Source organism: Rhinoderma darwinii, chromosome 2 (assembly GCF_050947455.1).
Source record: "Rhinoderma darwinii isolate aRhiDar2 chromosome 2, aRhiDar2.hap1, whole genome shotgun sequence".
NCBI lineage: Eukaryota > Metazoa > Chordata > Amphibia > Anura > Rhinodermatidae > Rhinoderma > Rhinoderma darwinii.
Genome location: NC_134688.1, coordinates 185645789 through 185661861, shown reverse-complemented (window position 1 = coordinate 185661861; position 16073 = coordinate 185645789). Strand labels below are relative to the sequence as shown.

The following is a 16073-nucleotide window of genomic DNA, read 5'->3' as shown; positions in this document are numbered from 1 at the left end:
GAAATGCATGTGATCGCTGTGATTGGTTGTCACAGCGATCACATGTTCAGGGGCCAAAAGATTGGCCCCTGACATTCTGCCCAGTGCCCATGGCTGTTAACAACAGCCAGGGCATAGAGCTGTGTGCACGCGATCGCGCGTGCACAGTCTCTGAAGTGCCGCAGTAAATAGTCTATACGGCGGACTTCAGAGACCCTGACCGCTGGCCGTATAAATACGGCCAGCGGTCGGGAACCTGTTAATAGACAACTGGGCGTGTTTTTACTTTTTACCGACTGGGCGATGTGAAGTGAAGTGTATGACGCTGACCAATCAGAAACCTTGATGCGTATTAGCCCTTATGCACACGACAGGGTTTCCCGGCCGACACACGGCTGCAGTAGGAACAATAGACCCCTAATGGGGCTATTCACACGACCGATCAAAAAATGGGACATGCCCTATTTTCGCCCGTTCTCCCGGCCCCCATAGAAGTCTATGGGTCCGGGTAATACACAGCCATCACTTGAATGTGCTCCAAGTGACGGCCGTGTCTTCCGTCGCTCGCTCTCTCTCCTTCTCACAGTGCGAAGTGCATGTGGAGGAGGAGGGAGGAGGGTATTTTTTTGCTCCCTGTAGGAGCGGAATCCCCAATCCCCGGCCACAGCTTTGGCAATGCTGTGGCCAGGGATTGGGGATTCCGCTCCAGCAGAAGTCCCTGACTTTACTGTGCCAATATATGGACCCAGTGGCTTCTGAAGAGGAATCCCCACTGCTGTTGCCGGGGATTCTGATCCAGGAGAAGTCCCTCATTTCACTGTCCATATATGGACAGTGAAGTCAGGGACTTCTCATGGAGCTGTCCCCTACAGGAAAGTAGGGGGGGTGCCATTTATGGGGGGTGACTATGTACAAGGGGTCTGTGTGGCATTGCTTACAAGGGGGGCTGTGTGGCAATATCTGCATAGGGCAGTGTGTGGCATTATCTACAGAGGGACGTGTGTGGCAAAAAATGTACAAATGAAATTAATCAGATTTTAAAACTGGCAGGGAAAAAAATGGAAGCAAAACGGGTCAAAAACGGCAACACGGACGGGAACGGATGCAAAACGGCCTGGAAAAATGGCAGTTTTTAATCGGCCGACACTCGAACCATGTCGTGTGAATAAGGCCTTATTCACACAACAGGCTCCGAGTCTCGGCCGATAAAATACGCCGTTTTGCATCAGTTCCGATTCCATTCCGATTCCGTTCCGGGCCGTGTTGCCGTTTTTAGCAGCCGATTTTGACCCATTTTGCATCCGTTTTTTTCCCTGTCCGTTTTAAAATCGGATGAATTTCATTTGTACATTTTTGCCACACACTTCCCTATGTAGATACTGCCACAGCTCCCCTGTAAGTAGTGGCACACAGCACCCCCCCCCCCCCATAGATGGCACCCCCTCCCAGTCTGTAGATAGCGCCACCGTTCCAGGAGAAGTCCCTGACTTCAATGTCCATATATGAAGACAGTGAAGTCAGGGACTTCTTCTGAAGCGGAGACACCGGCCACAGGGTCAGGCATTCCGCTTCAGAAGTCCCTGATGTCACGGTGTCCATATATGGACAGTGAAGCCAGGGACTTCTGAAGCGGAATCCCCAATCCCCTTCCCACAGCGTTGCCGAAGCTCCTAAAAGGGAGCAAAAGACATACCCTCCTCCTCACATGCACTTCGCACTGTGAGAATGAGAGAGCGAGCGACGGACGACAGGGCCGTCACATGGAGCACTTTCAAGTGATGGTCGTGTATTATCCGGCCCCATAGACTTCTATGGGAGTCGGGCAGCCGGGAGAATGGCCGAAAATAGGGCATGTCCCATTTTTTGACGGCCGGGTTTCCCGGGCCGTTAAAAAAAAAAAAAAAAAAAAAAAAAAAAAAAAAAAAAAAAAAAAAAAAAAATCGGTCGTGTGAATAGCCCCATTAGGGGTCTATTGTTCCTACTGCAGCCGTGTGACGGCCGTCACACAGCCGGGAAACCGGTCGTGTGCATAAGGGCTAAGGCATATCTACAGGGGAAACAAAGGATCGGACATGTTGAGATCCAACATGTCTAATTCTTCTCTCTACTGATGAGAGTTGGTTACAAAACAATATTGCTCGTCAGTGTGCGGTCAGTTTTACCAACGGTAAAAAGTGTAAAACCAGGAAGTGCTTACAATATATATACATATATAATAAAACGCACGGAAAAAAAAAAAAAAAAGGGATGACACACGGAAAACACATGGACAATTATATGGATGAAAAACGGTTCTATTTTTGCGAGCGCAAGCCAGACACACTCGTGTGAATAAGGCTTTAGTCTAGGGAATACACCGTATCGGATACTGGACTGTCAAATAACTTATGTGCATCGTCAGAATAAAATGATTTTCCTTCCACAAACATGTACAGCTTAACCCAAGTGACAAAAAATACCCTATCTACAAGAACAGTCCAGCATGCTGCACTATTGTGGCCATCAAAGAGCCACAGAAATTCGATGGAAAATAACTCACTCAAGTGTGAATAGAGCCTTATCCATTAAGCCAGTAAACAATACTTTTTAATCAAACAAGTTGCACCTACCGACCAATTAAAATGGTCTGCTTTTGAATAATGAGATTCCTGCTGGGTACAATGTGCTTGTTTACTTAAAACTGACAAGAAATGGTCGTCCCTTGAGTCTACACTCTCTAAACAGAATTGCAAATGACAAATCAGCAAACAGAATTTCAAATTAAAAATCAACACAACAAAAAACAAATAGAAAAGTACATCAATAGCAAGAGAATGGTACAGAAGAGAGAGTGTGCTTATTTTGCCCACAAGCAAGAAGATCTTATCTGCTAAGCCTGGACACATGGAGACTTTTTGTAGCACAACTGATTGATCCCTTAGTCTTAGTGTCTAAGCCGGTTTTGGCCTTGTGGACACAGCAGATTTTTGCAAATCTGACATGTTACTTTATGTGGTAATAACTCCGGAATGCTTTTACCTATCCAAGCGATTCTGAGATTGTTTTCTGGTGACATGTTGTACTTTATGATACTGAAAAAATGTGGTCGTTAAATTGAATATCTATTTGTAAAAAACACCAAAATTTAGAGAAAATTTCCAAAAATCTGCATTTTTCTAAATTTTAATGTATCTGCTTGTAAAACAGATAGGAATACCACACAAAATAGTCACTAGTTTAAGTTTCCCATAGGTCTACTTTATGTTTGCATAGTTTTTTGAACGTCCTTTTATTTTTCTAGGAGGTTACAAGGCTTAGAACTTTAGCTGCAATTTCTTACATTTTCAAGAAAATTTCAAAAGGCTATTTTTTCAGGGACCAGTTCAGTTCCGAAGTGGTTTTGAGGGCCTTATATATTAGAAAGTCCCAATAAATCACCCCATTTTAAAAACTGCACCCCTCAAAGTATTCAAAACAGCATTCAGAAATTATTTTAACTCTTTAGGTGTTTCACAGGAAATAAAGCAAAAGTGAGGTCAAATTTCCTTTTTTTTTTTTTTACGAAATTCATTTGTAATACACGTTTTTTCTGTAACACAGAAGGTTTTACCAGAGAAACACAACTCAATAATTATTGCCCAGATTCTGAAGTTTCTAGAAATATCCCACATGTGGCCCTAGTGCGCTAATGGACTGAAACACAGGCCACAGAAGCAAAGGAGCACCTAGAGGATTTTGGGGCCTCTATTTTATTAGAATATATTTTAGGCACCATGACAGTTTTGAAGAGGTCTTGTGGTGCCAAAACAGTGGAAACCCCTCAAAAGTGACCCCATTTTGGAAACGACACGCCTCAAGGAATTTTTCTAGGGGTATAGTTAGCATTTTGAGCCCACAGGTTTTTTGCTAAATTTATTGGAATTGGTCTATGAATATGAAAATCTACTCTTTTTCTGAAAAAACATACAAGGTTTTAGTTTTTACAAGGAATAAATGAGAAAAAGCACCTCAAAATTTGTAACGCAATGTCTCCCGATTATGGCAATACAGCATATGTGGGAATAAACTGCTGTTTGGACTCACAGCAGGGCTCAGAAGAGAACAAGGGCCATTTGGATTTTGGAGAGCAAATTTTGCTGGAATGGTTTTCGGTGCCATGTCGTGTTTGCAAAGCCCTGGAGGGACCATAACAGTGGAAACTCCCCAAAAGTTACCCCATTTTGGAAACTACACCCCTCAAGGAATTTTTGTAGGGGTATAGTTAGCATTTTGACCCCACACGGTTTTTACAGAATTTATGGGAATTATGCTGTGAAATTGAAAATCTACATTTTTTCTAATAAAATTTAGTTTTAGCTCAGATTTTTTCAGTTTTATAAATCGATAAAGCAAACACTTCTGAGCACAGCAATACCCCATATGTGGTAATAAACTGCTGTTTAGACACACGGCGGGGCTTAGAAAGGACGGAGCACCATTTGACTTTTTGAGCTCAAGTTTTGCTGGAATGATTTGCTGCCCCATGTCACATTTGCAAAGCCACTGAGGGGCCAAAATAGTGCAAACCCCGCAAAAGTGACCCCATTTGGGAAACTACAACTCTTGTGGAATATATCTAGCGCTATAGTGAGCATTTTGACCCCATAGTTTTTTTGCTGCATTATGCAGTGAAAATGAAAATCTACATTCTTTCCACTAAAATGTAGAATTTTTTTAATTTTCACAAGGAATAAAGGAGAAAAAGCGGCCCAACAATTGTAAAGCAATTTCTCTGGAGTACGGCAATAACCCATACGTGGTCAGAAACTGCTGTTTGGACACACGGCGGGGCTCAGAATGGCAGGAGTGCTGCTTGGCATGTAGATTTTGGTTGATTGTTTTTTGGGCGCCATGTCGCATTTGCAGAGCCCCTGAGGTACCCGTACAGTGGAAACCCATGAGCAGTGACTCCATTTTGGAAACTATACCCCTCAGGGTAATCATCTAGGGGTGTGGGTGAGCATTTTTATCCCACAGGTGCTTCATAGATTGTATTAGAATGAGGCAGTGAAAATGAAAAATTTATTTTTTTCCCAAAAAATATGTCGTTTTGCACCCAATTTTTTTTTCCCACAAGGGGTAATAGGAGAAAAAAAACACACAATTTGTTACCAATTTCTCCCGAGTACGGCAATACCCCATATATGGCCCTAAACTGCTGTTTGTGCACATGGCAGAGCTCAAAATGGGAGGAGCGCCATATGGCTTTTAGAGTGCAGATTTTGATGGACTGGTGTATCCATGTCGCATTTGCTGAGCTCCCTTAGGTACCAGAGTAGAGTGTAAAACCTTGAGCAGTGACCCCATTTTGTAAACTACACCCCTCAGGGCATTTATCATTTGCCTGGACATATGACAGGGCTTAGGGGTGAAAGGCGCATGTGAGGCCTATTTTGGTGATTTTGGCAGCATTAGCCCACAATGACAGAGCTCTGGTGTCAAATAGTAAAACAAACCCCAAGTAGTGACCCCCATTTTGGAAACTGCACCCCTGAAGGCATTTTATTAAAGGGTGTAGTGAGCATTTTGACCACACAGGTTTTGTTTTTCTATTAGAAATGAATGCTCAGTGGATGGTGCAAAGTGACAATTGCAAATTTCCACAGGTATATGCCATTTTAGTGCACAATATGTTGTACCCAATTCGTGCCACTGAAGACAAATACCTCAAACTGTTAAGCGGGTTCTCCCAAGGTTGGGTGATGCCATATATGTGGACGTTAACTGCTGTTTGGGCACGCTGCAGGGCTCAGAAGGGAGCGATTCTGGAATAGCTTTTTACCGTGTTCACCGTGCGGGTAAAATAGTGTGATATTTTTATAGTTCGGGTCGTTACAGACGCGGGGATACCACATGTGTACTTTTTTTTATGTTTTTCATTTTTTCCTTTAATAAAAGACTTATTGTAGGAAGAAAAGCTGTTCTAGTATTTTTTAACATGAAACTTATTTTTTTTTTAACTTTTTGACAACATTTTTCTTAACTTGTTTTAACTTTTTTTTTGTTCCACTAGGGAACTTGAAGGCATGAAGCCCTGATCGCTATTCTAATATACTGCACTACCTACATAGTGCAGTGTATTAGAGCTGTCAGCTATTCACTGACAACAAGCCTATTAGGGCACAGCCAGACGTGGCGGAATTGCTGTGGAATTATGCTGCGGACAGTCCGCAGTGGAATTCTCCAGCGGCCGTTTTTTACATTTGTTTCAAATACATTTTTAGACAAGTTAGTTCAGACGTTGCGGAAAACTCCGCTGCGGACAATAGGCTGCGGTGCAGAATTTTCCCTCCGCAGCATGCACTGTCTGTTGTGGAGAAGAAGCGGAAATTTACTGCGGATTTCAGCCTTTGCAATGCAAAAATTGAAAATCTGTGGCAAGTCCGCTGTCTTTTCTGCAACGTCTGAATTACCTGTCAAATATGCAAATGTTGATGCAGATTCATTGCGTAATTGCCCTAAATCTGCACCAACATTTGCAGCAGAAAAACTCCGGTACATCTGGACGTGCCCTTAGACTTCGCCTCCCGGCAGGGCCTGCTAGGCTTCCGTGCTGGGAAGTGATTGTTAGTCTACGGTTGCCATAGCAACCATCGGAACCCCCACGGGTGCCGATGGTTGCCATTAGCAACCATAGGGTGCGATCTAATCACTTAGAGCTGAATCTAAGGGGTTAATCGGCCGGATCGGTGCCTAGCTCCAGTCCTTGCCGTTAGAGCACGATGTCAGCTGTGACAAACGGCGTTATGTTCAGACAGGACGCCTTTTTACACCGCTGTTTTAAAACACGTAAAATGAAGGAGCATGTCCCTTCTTGATCGGTTTTTCATTGTGTCAATGGAAAAAGCAGCTCCAAAAACCATTTTTAGCTACAAAAATGGCTGAAAATCAGAGGCGGTTTTCCCTTGAAGACAGCTCCGTAATTTTCATCCGTTTTTACTGGAGTATGTGAACATTCCCAAAGGGTATGTTCACACGCAAAACAAATAACGGCTGTAAAATATGGAACGGTTTTTAAGGGAAAACAGGCTCCGATATTCAAACTTTTTTTTTCAGGTGTTTTTTTGCAGCCGTGTTTCTATTGACACAATGAAAAACTGCTCCAAAAACAGCTCAAGAAGTGACATGCACTTCTTTTTACAGGGCGTTTTATTACATGCCGTTTTTTCAAACAGCCGCGTTAAAAGAAACGCCCCGTCGGAACGAAACGCTGTTTTTCCCATTGAAATCAATAAGCAGATGTTTGGAGGCGTTCAGCTTCCGTTTTTCGGGGCGCTTATGGAGTTACACAATAAATTCCTATGAAAGATACAGTCACATCTTGCTTATGAGAAGTAATATGTAGCTAATTAACACTTTGCACTTCACAAGCTCACACCTAGAAGATAATAGGGTGGATGTACTAAACACCATCATGCGCAAAGCTGGAAAATTTCCCCTAAAACTGCCAAGTTTCGTTTGGATCAAACAAGTGGAAAACAGAATTTATAAGAGCTGGCGATCACAGAGTCTCTCTCAGGCACACTCGATTGGACAACATAATGGGTGTAGAACTAAATGTTCCACTGGAAAAAAAAGGGGGACAGCAATTTAAAGCAGATGTCAGAAGCTATTGTGAGGTCTTGGTATCTCTCACCGAGGAGTAAATACACAATACGGAAACATCCTTTATTATTGTAGGGCTCAGAGCGGAGCCTGCAGGCTTGGAGATTTTCAGAGGAGTGTGTTGTCAGGACAGGATGGGAGTGACAACACAATAACCTACACGTGCTGTGATGTTGAGAACAGAACTCCCACCAAAGACAACAAATGACCCTCCCCAGTCAGTAAAACAAACACTGACCCAGTCTGGCACTAGTAGTACATGATGATCATAAGATCAGCGAGCGTGGGGTGAATTGGAGAGGCGGCACTGCCCATGTCCCTCCCCTCCTCCTATGAATGGAAAGCACAGTACTTCGTAGAGGCTGCCACGTTTTGAGCCTTGCTTCTAAGTAGCTTCTTGTCTCCATCCTCCATATGGAGGCGGACTGGTTTGGGTTTCTGTTTAACCCCTGCACAACTAAACTCCACAATGCAGTGTATAAGACTGGACATCAGCTGAGATCCATGTGAAAAAGTCACCACGTCAGTTAGAAAAAAAAAAAGAAAGAGCTCTTCTACACAACGCAGCCGCAGTAACCACAGCTACATTATTCTAGGAATCATCCAGCCCACATTACAGTTATTTGGGTAAAAATTCCACAAAAACGTGGAAAGTTTCAACACGCACATAGCATGATAAGCCCAAATCTATGCATGTGTGGGTCTCGTGTACACAATAGTTAGGCTGCATACACACATCCGTTGGCCGTTGTACAGACGCTAATGACCGATTCGTGGAACACGGACCGCACACGGCTGGCTTCCGTGTGCAGTCCGTAGTTTCACGGACCAAATCAATGAAAAGGCCGAGACTGTTCCGTCAAAAACTGACAGGAATAGGACCTGTCCTATGGTTACCGGAACGGCCGCGCGGCTGCGTTAAAAAAAAACGGAAGCATGCATGGCCCCATTGAAATTAATGTGTCCGGGTGCTATCCGTTCAAAAAACTGATAGCACCCTGAAGAAAGAAAAGCTGAAGTGGGCATGAGGCCTTACTTCCCATCCAAGAAGCTTTCTGAACCATAGGTAATGAAGGTGTATGGTGGGGTTGTCACAATAATAAATATTTATTTTGTAAACGGTTAATTAGACAAGCCAAAAAAGTAGAATAGATATGGGTCAGACCTCTGGGACCCCTACTATAAAGGGGGTTTTACACTGGCCGATCATCGTGCAGACGAGCGTTTGTAGAACGCTCGTTGCCGATAATTGCCCAGTGTAAACAGGGCAGCGATCAGCGGATTAACGAGCAAACGCTCGATCGTCTTCTGATCGTATAGTTTTTAAAAAAGAGAAATATTATCGTTATTGGCAGCACATCTCCCTGTGTAAACAGGGAGATGCGCTGCCGACATGATTATAACGCATGGGGACAAGCGATCGTCCCCATCCATAGCTCCGTGTGGCAGGAGCAAACGAGCGCCGATCAACGATGTCTCGTTGATCAGCGTTCACTGCACCGGCCAAATGTTGTTCAGTGTAAAAGGCCCTTTACTGAGAACAAGGAGTCCCAAATCCCAAATCTTGGGGTTACCCGGTAAGTGAAAAAATTTTTAGGGATGGTAAATGAAAAAAAACGTAAAAAAAACAACACTTAGGCCTCATGCACACGACCGTAAAAACTCCCGTTATTACGGGTCGTAATCACGACCCGTAATAACGGGCTCATAGACTTCTATTGGCGACGGGTGCCTTCCCGTTTTCTCACGGGAAGGTGCCCGTGCCGTTGAAAAAGATAGAACATGTCCTATTTCTGGCCGTAATAACGGCACGGACAGTCCATAGAAGTCTATGGAGCTCTCGTAATAACGGGTGGCTACATGTGTGCACCCGTCATTACGGCAGCGTTGCTAAGCGACGTCAGTAAATAGTCACTGTCCAGGGAGCTGAAAGAGTTAACTGATCGGCAGTAACTCTTTCAGCACCCTGGACAGTGACTACCGATCAGTATAAACCTGTAAAAACTAAAAATAAAAGACGTTCATACTTACCGGCAACTTCCTGCTTCCTCCAGTCCGGTCTCCCGCCCGTTGCCTTGGTGACGCGTCCCTCTCGACATCCGGCCCGACGTCCTGGATGACGTTTCAGCCAATCACAGGTCAATCACAGGCTGCAGCGGTCACATGGACTGCCGCGTCATCCAGGGATGTCGGGCTGGATGTGAAGAGAGGGACGCGTCACCAAGACAACGGCCGGGTAAGTATGAATTTCTTTAACTTTTATTACAGAAAAGGCTGTCCCTTCTCTCTATCCTGCACTGATAGAGAGAAGGGGCTGCCGATTAGTGCAGTGCTATTTTGCCGCCAAAAACGTGCTCGTAAATACGGGTGGAATACGTGTGACACCGGACCCATATTTACGAGCACGGTTCGTAAATACTGGTGCAAAACGTGTGGAATACGTGTGACACCGGACCCGTATTTACGCCAGTATTTACGGGTGGGAAAAAATACGGTCGTGTGCATGAGGCATTACCTTTTCTTGTCCCCTGTGATCAAGCACTGTCGATCTAGTGGCAGTCCTGGTGGTTGTTTACACGCACGTAGCATGTGACCGCTGCAGCCAGAGGGCTCAGTGACCATATGTTGTATTTCTGCCATTATGCCAGAAATACGATTAGTCACCACAGAGCCCCGCTAAGCCCTCTGATTGGTTGCGTACATGTAAACAACCGCCGGGACTGCCACCAAAGCCTCAGCGCTGGATCGACGGGGGCAAGATAATTATTGATTTTTTTGTTTTATTGAAATCATTTGCAAAACCGAAAAAAATTCACTTCCCAGATAACCCCTTAATAGTGAATGGCAATGTCAGAGAACAGCCAAATGGGAGCCAACTCTCCAGCTGGAAATGGGGGCTTAAAGGGGTTTTTCCATGAGGGACATTTATGACAAATCCTGTGGATATGTCATAAATGTCAGATAGATGTGGGTCCCACTCCGACTCGCACCTATCTCAACAACGGGTCCCCCTAAACCCTGGTTTACCTTTTTGTGCTCACGCTGACTCCCGGCCACTTCCTGATTACATGTTCAGGCGTTTCGGAAACAGCGTAACTTGCTGAGCTACGCGGTTTCCGTAACTCTCATAGTAGTGAATGGCAGTTACGGAAGCAGTGTAGCATGCAAGCTACACTGTTTCGGTAACTACCATTCAGTTCTATGGGGCTTACGGAAACAGCGTAGCTGAGCGAGCGACGCCGTTTTCTCCTTCATAGTGGGAAATCAGCCGGAACACAAATAGGTAGAACGGGGTTTAGGGGACCCCGTTATAGAGATAGGTGTGGGTTCCAGAGGTGGGTCTGGCATTTATGACCTATCCTGTGGATAGGTCATAAATGTCCCTCGTGGGAAAACTCCTTGATGTCTGAAACAGAGGAGGTTGGAGCCTTCATCTATCGTACTTTTATGGCCCGATTCTCAGGTGAAAAAAACTGTAGAATAAGGTTGAGACGGGAGAACACCTTTAGGGTATGTTCACATGCAAAACAAAAACCAGCTGTAAAACACAGAGCCGATTTGAAGGGAAAACAGCCTCTGATTTTCAGCTGTTTTTGCAGATGTTTTTCTATTGACACAATGTAAAAAAAAAACTCACCGTCAGAAGGAAACGCCATTTTTCCCATTGAGATCAACGGGCAATTGTTTGGTGGCGTTCAGCTTCCGTGTTTCTATGCCGTTTTACAGGGCGTTTCCGGCCTGAAAAACGGCTGAAAATAAGCCGTGTGAACATACCCTTAGAGTATTTCGATCTTTATAGACTTACTATATTTATTTTTTTTAAAGTTATTATTTGAAACCCAACATCACTTACCTGCAGTTATCAATATTATTACACAGTTCCATGGCGCTGGCCATAGACGGTACAATTTCCCACCAGTCCAAACAACATTATGATATTTGTATTGAAGGAAATTAACAACACAGTTGGAAACATCATTCAAGTGCATTGCTGAGCATATATCTTCACATATGATGTTGGTAAAAGATCTTTTGAGAGGTTATAACATTTAATAAAATTTAACAAGCCCTATACGTTACAGCCAACGGAACAAATTTTCAAAAGGTCCGAGTTCATGGTTTTAGAAACCTTCACTATGGTATTTTCTAGTCACGATTTCGACAATCAACATTATGGGGAAGATTTACTAAGATGTTTGCGACTGGACTAGGACGTGAAAATAGGCCAAAATGTGGCGCATTTCTGGCTCATCTAGTTTTACAGCTATTAATAAGGTCAATTAACACAAGATTATTCGAAAAATGGATGAAGGCATTTCGCCGAAACGCGCTTCGGGCTGGTGTCCGTACAGTGCAGGAGCAAAATATGGGTAAGTAATCTGGTTTACTTCGCCATCTATATAGGTCTGGTTATTTTCAAGTATACATCTGCATCAGAGTTTTCTTACATCATATGAACTGTTTTTGCCATTCTGAATGATCACCTCATATTTATCTTGAGCCAGTTTCACCTACACGCATGGGGATTTTTGCCCACTATAGAGCTGCATGTTTTGTGACATTATTCCCGTGAGCTAGATCTATATTTACATATCTCGCTATATCCATACGCTTCCTGCCTTGTAGGACACCTTGATGTTGCACTGCATGTTTCATTTTTAATCTGTTTTGTCTAATATATGTCATTAATAAAGGAGATTTCGTATTTTTCAAATAATCTTGTGTTAATCGACCTTATTTGTAGGCTAGATCTTGAATAGAACAGGTCAATGCACCAAGTCTCTACTTGGTTATACGTTAATCTTTTTTGACTGACAATGAAAAGATTGTTCTCCTGGATGTACAAATAGGCTATAATTTACAGCTATTAAGTAGGATGCGCCGAACTTATCCAAAAGCATGCGGCACAGTGATAAATCTGCTGCATCTTCTAAAGGCCCTTTTTCACCGGCATCGATTGATCATATAGTTTTAAATAACGAAACTATTAATCGATGCCGGCATGCGCTGCCGACAGGATACAAATGTATGGGGACGAGCGATCGGAGTAACAAGCGCTCGTCCTCATACATTTGCTCCTTGTGGAAGAAGAAAACGAGCGCCAATCAATGAGCTGTCTCGTTGATCGGCGCTCGTTTAAATGGCCCGCGTCACGCCGTGTAGCATCACCCGAAGTTTATGCTGCATAAATCTTAGACAGCATTAGTAGATCTGCCACTTTGTGTTTAGGCATCTGTTAGATTATATCACAGATCAGGAATCATCACCTAACTCTCCTACAGTAGACCAGGCATCATAATCACCACCATCACCCAGCTCTCCTACCATAGACCAGCTATAGCCACCATCACCCAGCTCCCCTGCAGTAGACCAAACATCTCTCCTACAACAGTAGACCAGGCATCACCACTCAGCTCTCCTACAGTAGACCAGCCATCATCACCATCATCCAGCTCTCCTACAGTAGATCAACCATCATCATCATCATCATCCAGCGCTCCTACAGTAGACCAGCCATCATCACCATCATCCAGCTCTCCTACAGTAGACCAGCTATAGCCACCACCACCCAGCTCAGCTCCCCTGCAGTAGACCAAACATCTCTCCTACAACAGTAGACCAGCCATCATCACCATCATCCAGCTCTCCTACAGTAGACCAGCCATCATCATCATCCAGCTCTCCTACAGTAGACCTACCATCATCATCCAGTGCTCCTACTACAGTAGACCAGCCATCACCATCATCCAGCTCTCCTACAACAGTAGACCAGCCATCTCTCCTACTGTAGACCAGGCATTACCACCGTCATCCAGCTCTCCTACAGTAGACCAACCATCATCATCACCACCACCACCATTATCATCCAGCTCGCCTACAGTAGACCAACCATCATCATCATCACCACCACCATTATCATCCAGCTCTCCTACAGTAGAACAACCATCACCATCATCATCCAGCGCTCCTACAGTAGACCAACCATCACCATCCAGCTCTCCTACAGTAGACCAACCATCATCATCATCCAGCTCTCCTACAGTAGATTAACCATCATCACCTATCTCTCCTACTACAGTAGACCAGGCATTACCACCATCATCCAGCTCTCCTACAGTAGACCAGCCATAATCACCATTAGTCCTAGTACAGTAGACCAGCCATCATCAGCCAGCTCTGCTACACCCACCTGCAGTAGACCAGACAGTCCATGTGGTTGATCTCCTTGTCAGAGCGGTACCGACGATAGTCCTCCCACAGGTCCTTGATGGCGGTGACAGCCAATATGAAGAGCACAGGGGCCAGCGCCAGCTCCGGCTTGAATGCATTGACCGCGGGCACGAAGTTGAGCAGAGCGATGAACACGAAGTAGACATTGGCCAGGCGGTGGAACTGCTCGAACAGGTTCTTGGGCAGGAAGGACAGCGCCGTGTACTTGGTGGTCTTGATGGCGTTTTCCGCGTACTGCCGGTTGGGGTTCTCCGTCGCCGTTTTGCCGGTCGCCTCATAGAGCAGATTGGATTGAATGCTCCTCGCCTTGTTTTCCTTACTTTTCCTCCGCTTCTTCTTCCTCCTCCTCACGGTGCCCTGCTCCTCTCTTGCCACCTGGCACTTCGGGTCCCCATCTCCTCCGGCCGTCGCCTCCATCTCCGTTTTGCCGTCCTCCCCAACTCTACGAACAATCGGCAAGTCGTGTACAAGTTACTTTTCCCTCATGTCCCGCTCTAGACACAGGCCGGCCGGTTTTCATCATCCCGCATGTAACATGTACGGGCTGCGGGGAGGGGACGCCGCATCACCCGTCTCTTCAGGAACTTTTTTTATTTTATTGTTTTCTTCTCCCTAATATTTTGGGTTCCCGCTTTGAACTTTCGTCTCCAAACTTTTGAGTGTTTACTTGAGGCCCCGCCTCCTGCTCCTGCCCCGCCTCCTCCTCCGCCTCCTCCTCCTCCCCTGTCTGAGCGTAGTGCGCGGCCTCCTGTGTGTCACCATTGGCAGTCCGCATAGTTTCCGCTTCACCACTGCACAGACTGGGAAGACGGGGGGAGGTTATCATATCACTACTGGTAGACCAGTCACCACACAGCTGTTACTATACAAACACTGCTGTTATCTCTGTGTCCAGACAACCGTGTCCCACAAGCCACTGCTTCCCACAAGCCTCTGCTTCCCACAAGCCCCTGCTTCCCTCAGCCTTCCAGTCAGCGCTGCATAATGTTTACCTGCTAAGAAATGTCTTCAGTGTGAAAGAAGCTGCAAATATTAACCCCAGTCCCGAGGTGGTAAGCCTCCCTGACTGCAGGGGGCAGTGTGTTTGGAGATATGCAGTCCACCTCATTTTTTAGTCACTTTTTACCTCTGGTGGCATGGCCCCTGCCAAAGAATAGTGACCGCCACAATCAGGGTTTCCAGCCTGATTTTGTTTCTTTTTTTCATGACAATTTATCCCAAAATCACAAACAACCAAACACATTTTTTTTACGTACAAATTGGTAAACCAAAATGCATCATAAAGATTATATGTCGTATACAGCACTGTGCAAAAGCTTAAGACTGGGTTCACACGACCTATTTTCAGGCGTAAACGAGGCGTATTATGCCTCGTTTTACGTCTGAAAATAGGGCTGCAATACGTCGGTAAACATCTGCCCATTCATTTGAATGGGTTTGCCGACGTACTGTGCAGACGACCTGTTATTTACGCGTCGTCATTTGATAGCTGTCAAACGACGACGCGTAAATTGACTGCCTCGGCAAAGACGTCAATGAAGAACTCAATGAAGAGCAGCTCAAGATATACGAGCGTGACAGACGCCTCGCATAATACGAGGAGGAGCATTTACGGCTGAAATGACGCAGCTGTTTTCTTCTGAAAACAGGCTGTAATTTCAGCCGTAAATGACAGCTATCGTGTGAACATACCCTTAGGCAGTTTTGGGAAAATGCTGCAAAGTAAGGGCTTATTCAGACGAACGTGATATACATCTGTGCAACGCACACGATTTTCACGCGCCTCGCACGGACCTATGTTAGTGAATGGGGCCGTTCAGACTGTCAGTGATTTTCACGCAGCGTGTGTCCGCTGCGTAAAACTCACAACATGTCCTATATTTGTGCGTTGTTCGCGCATCACGCACCCATTGAAGTCAATGGGTGCGTGAAAATCACGCGCAGCACACGGAAGCACTTTCATGTGACGCGCGTGATTCGTGCAACAGCAGTAAAAAGTATGAATGAAAACAGAAAAGCACCACGTGCTTTTCTGTTTACAAACATACAAAGTGTCATAATGATGGCGGCTGCGCTAAAATCACGCAGCCACGCATCATATGTGATGACACACGGAGCTGTTAAGTGCCTTTTGCGCACACGTTCGTGTGAATCCGGCCTAAGAATGCTTTCAAAAATAAGTGTTAACAGATATATTTTTTTTTTAGCAATTAACAAAGTACAAAGTGAATGAACAGAAG

The 16073-nt window shown here is 44.9% G+C and overlaps 1 protein-coding gene across 1 annotated transcript in view; it reads right to left on the bottom strand.

Annotated features, from left to right (window-relative positions):
* The window catches only part of ATP10A (ATPase phospholipid transporting 10A (putative)), a 163463-nt gene extending 148963 nt beyond the window's left edge, over positions 1-14500 (bottom strand). The window contains exon 1 of the mRNA XM_075852595.1: positions 13793-14500. Coding sequence (XP_075708710.1) covers positions 13793-14250 — 458 coding nt within the window. The 5' untranslated portion in view covers positions 14251-14500. The remainder of the gene's footprint in view (positions 1-13792) is intronic.
* Between the last annotated feature and the right edge of the window lie 1573 nt (positions 14501-16073).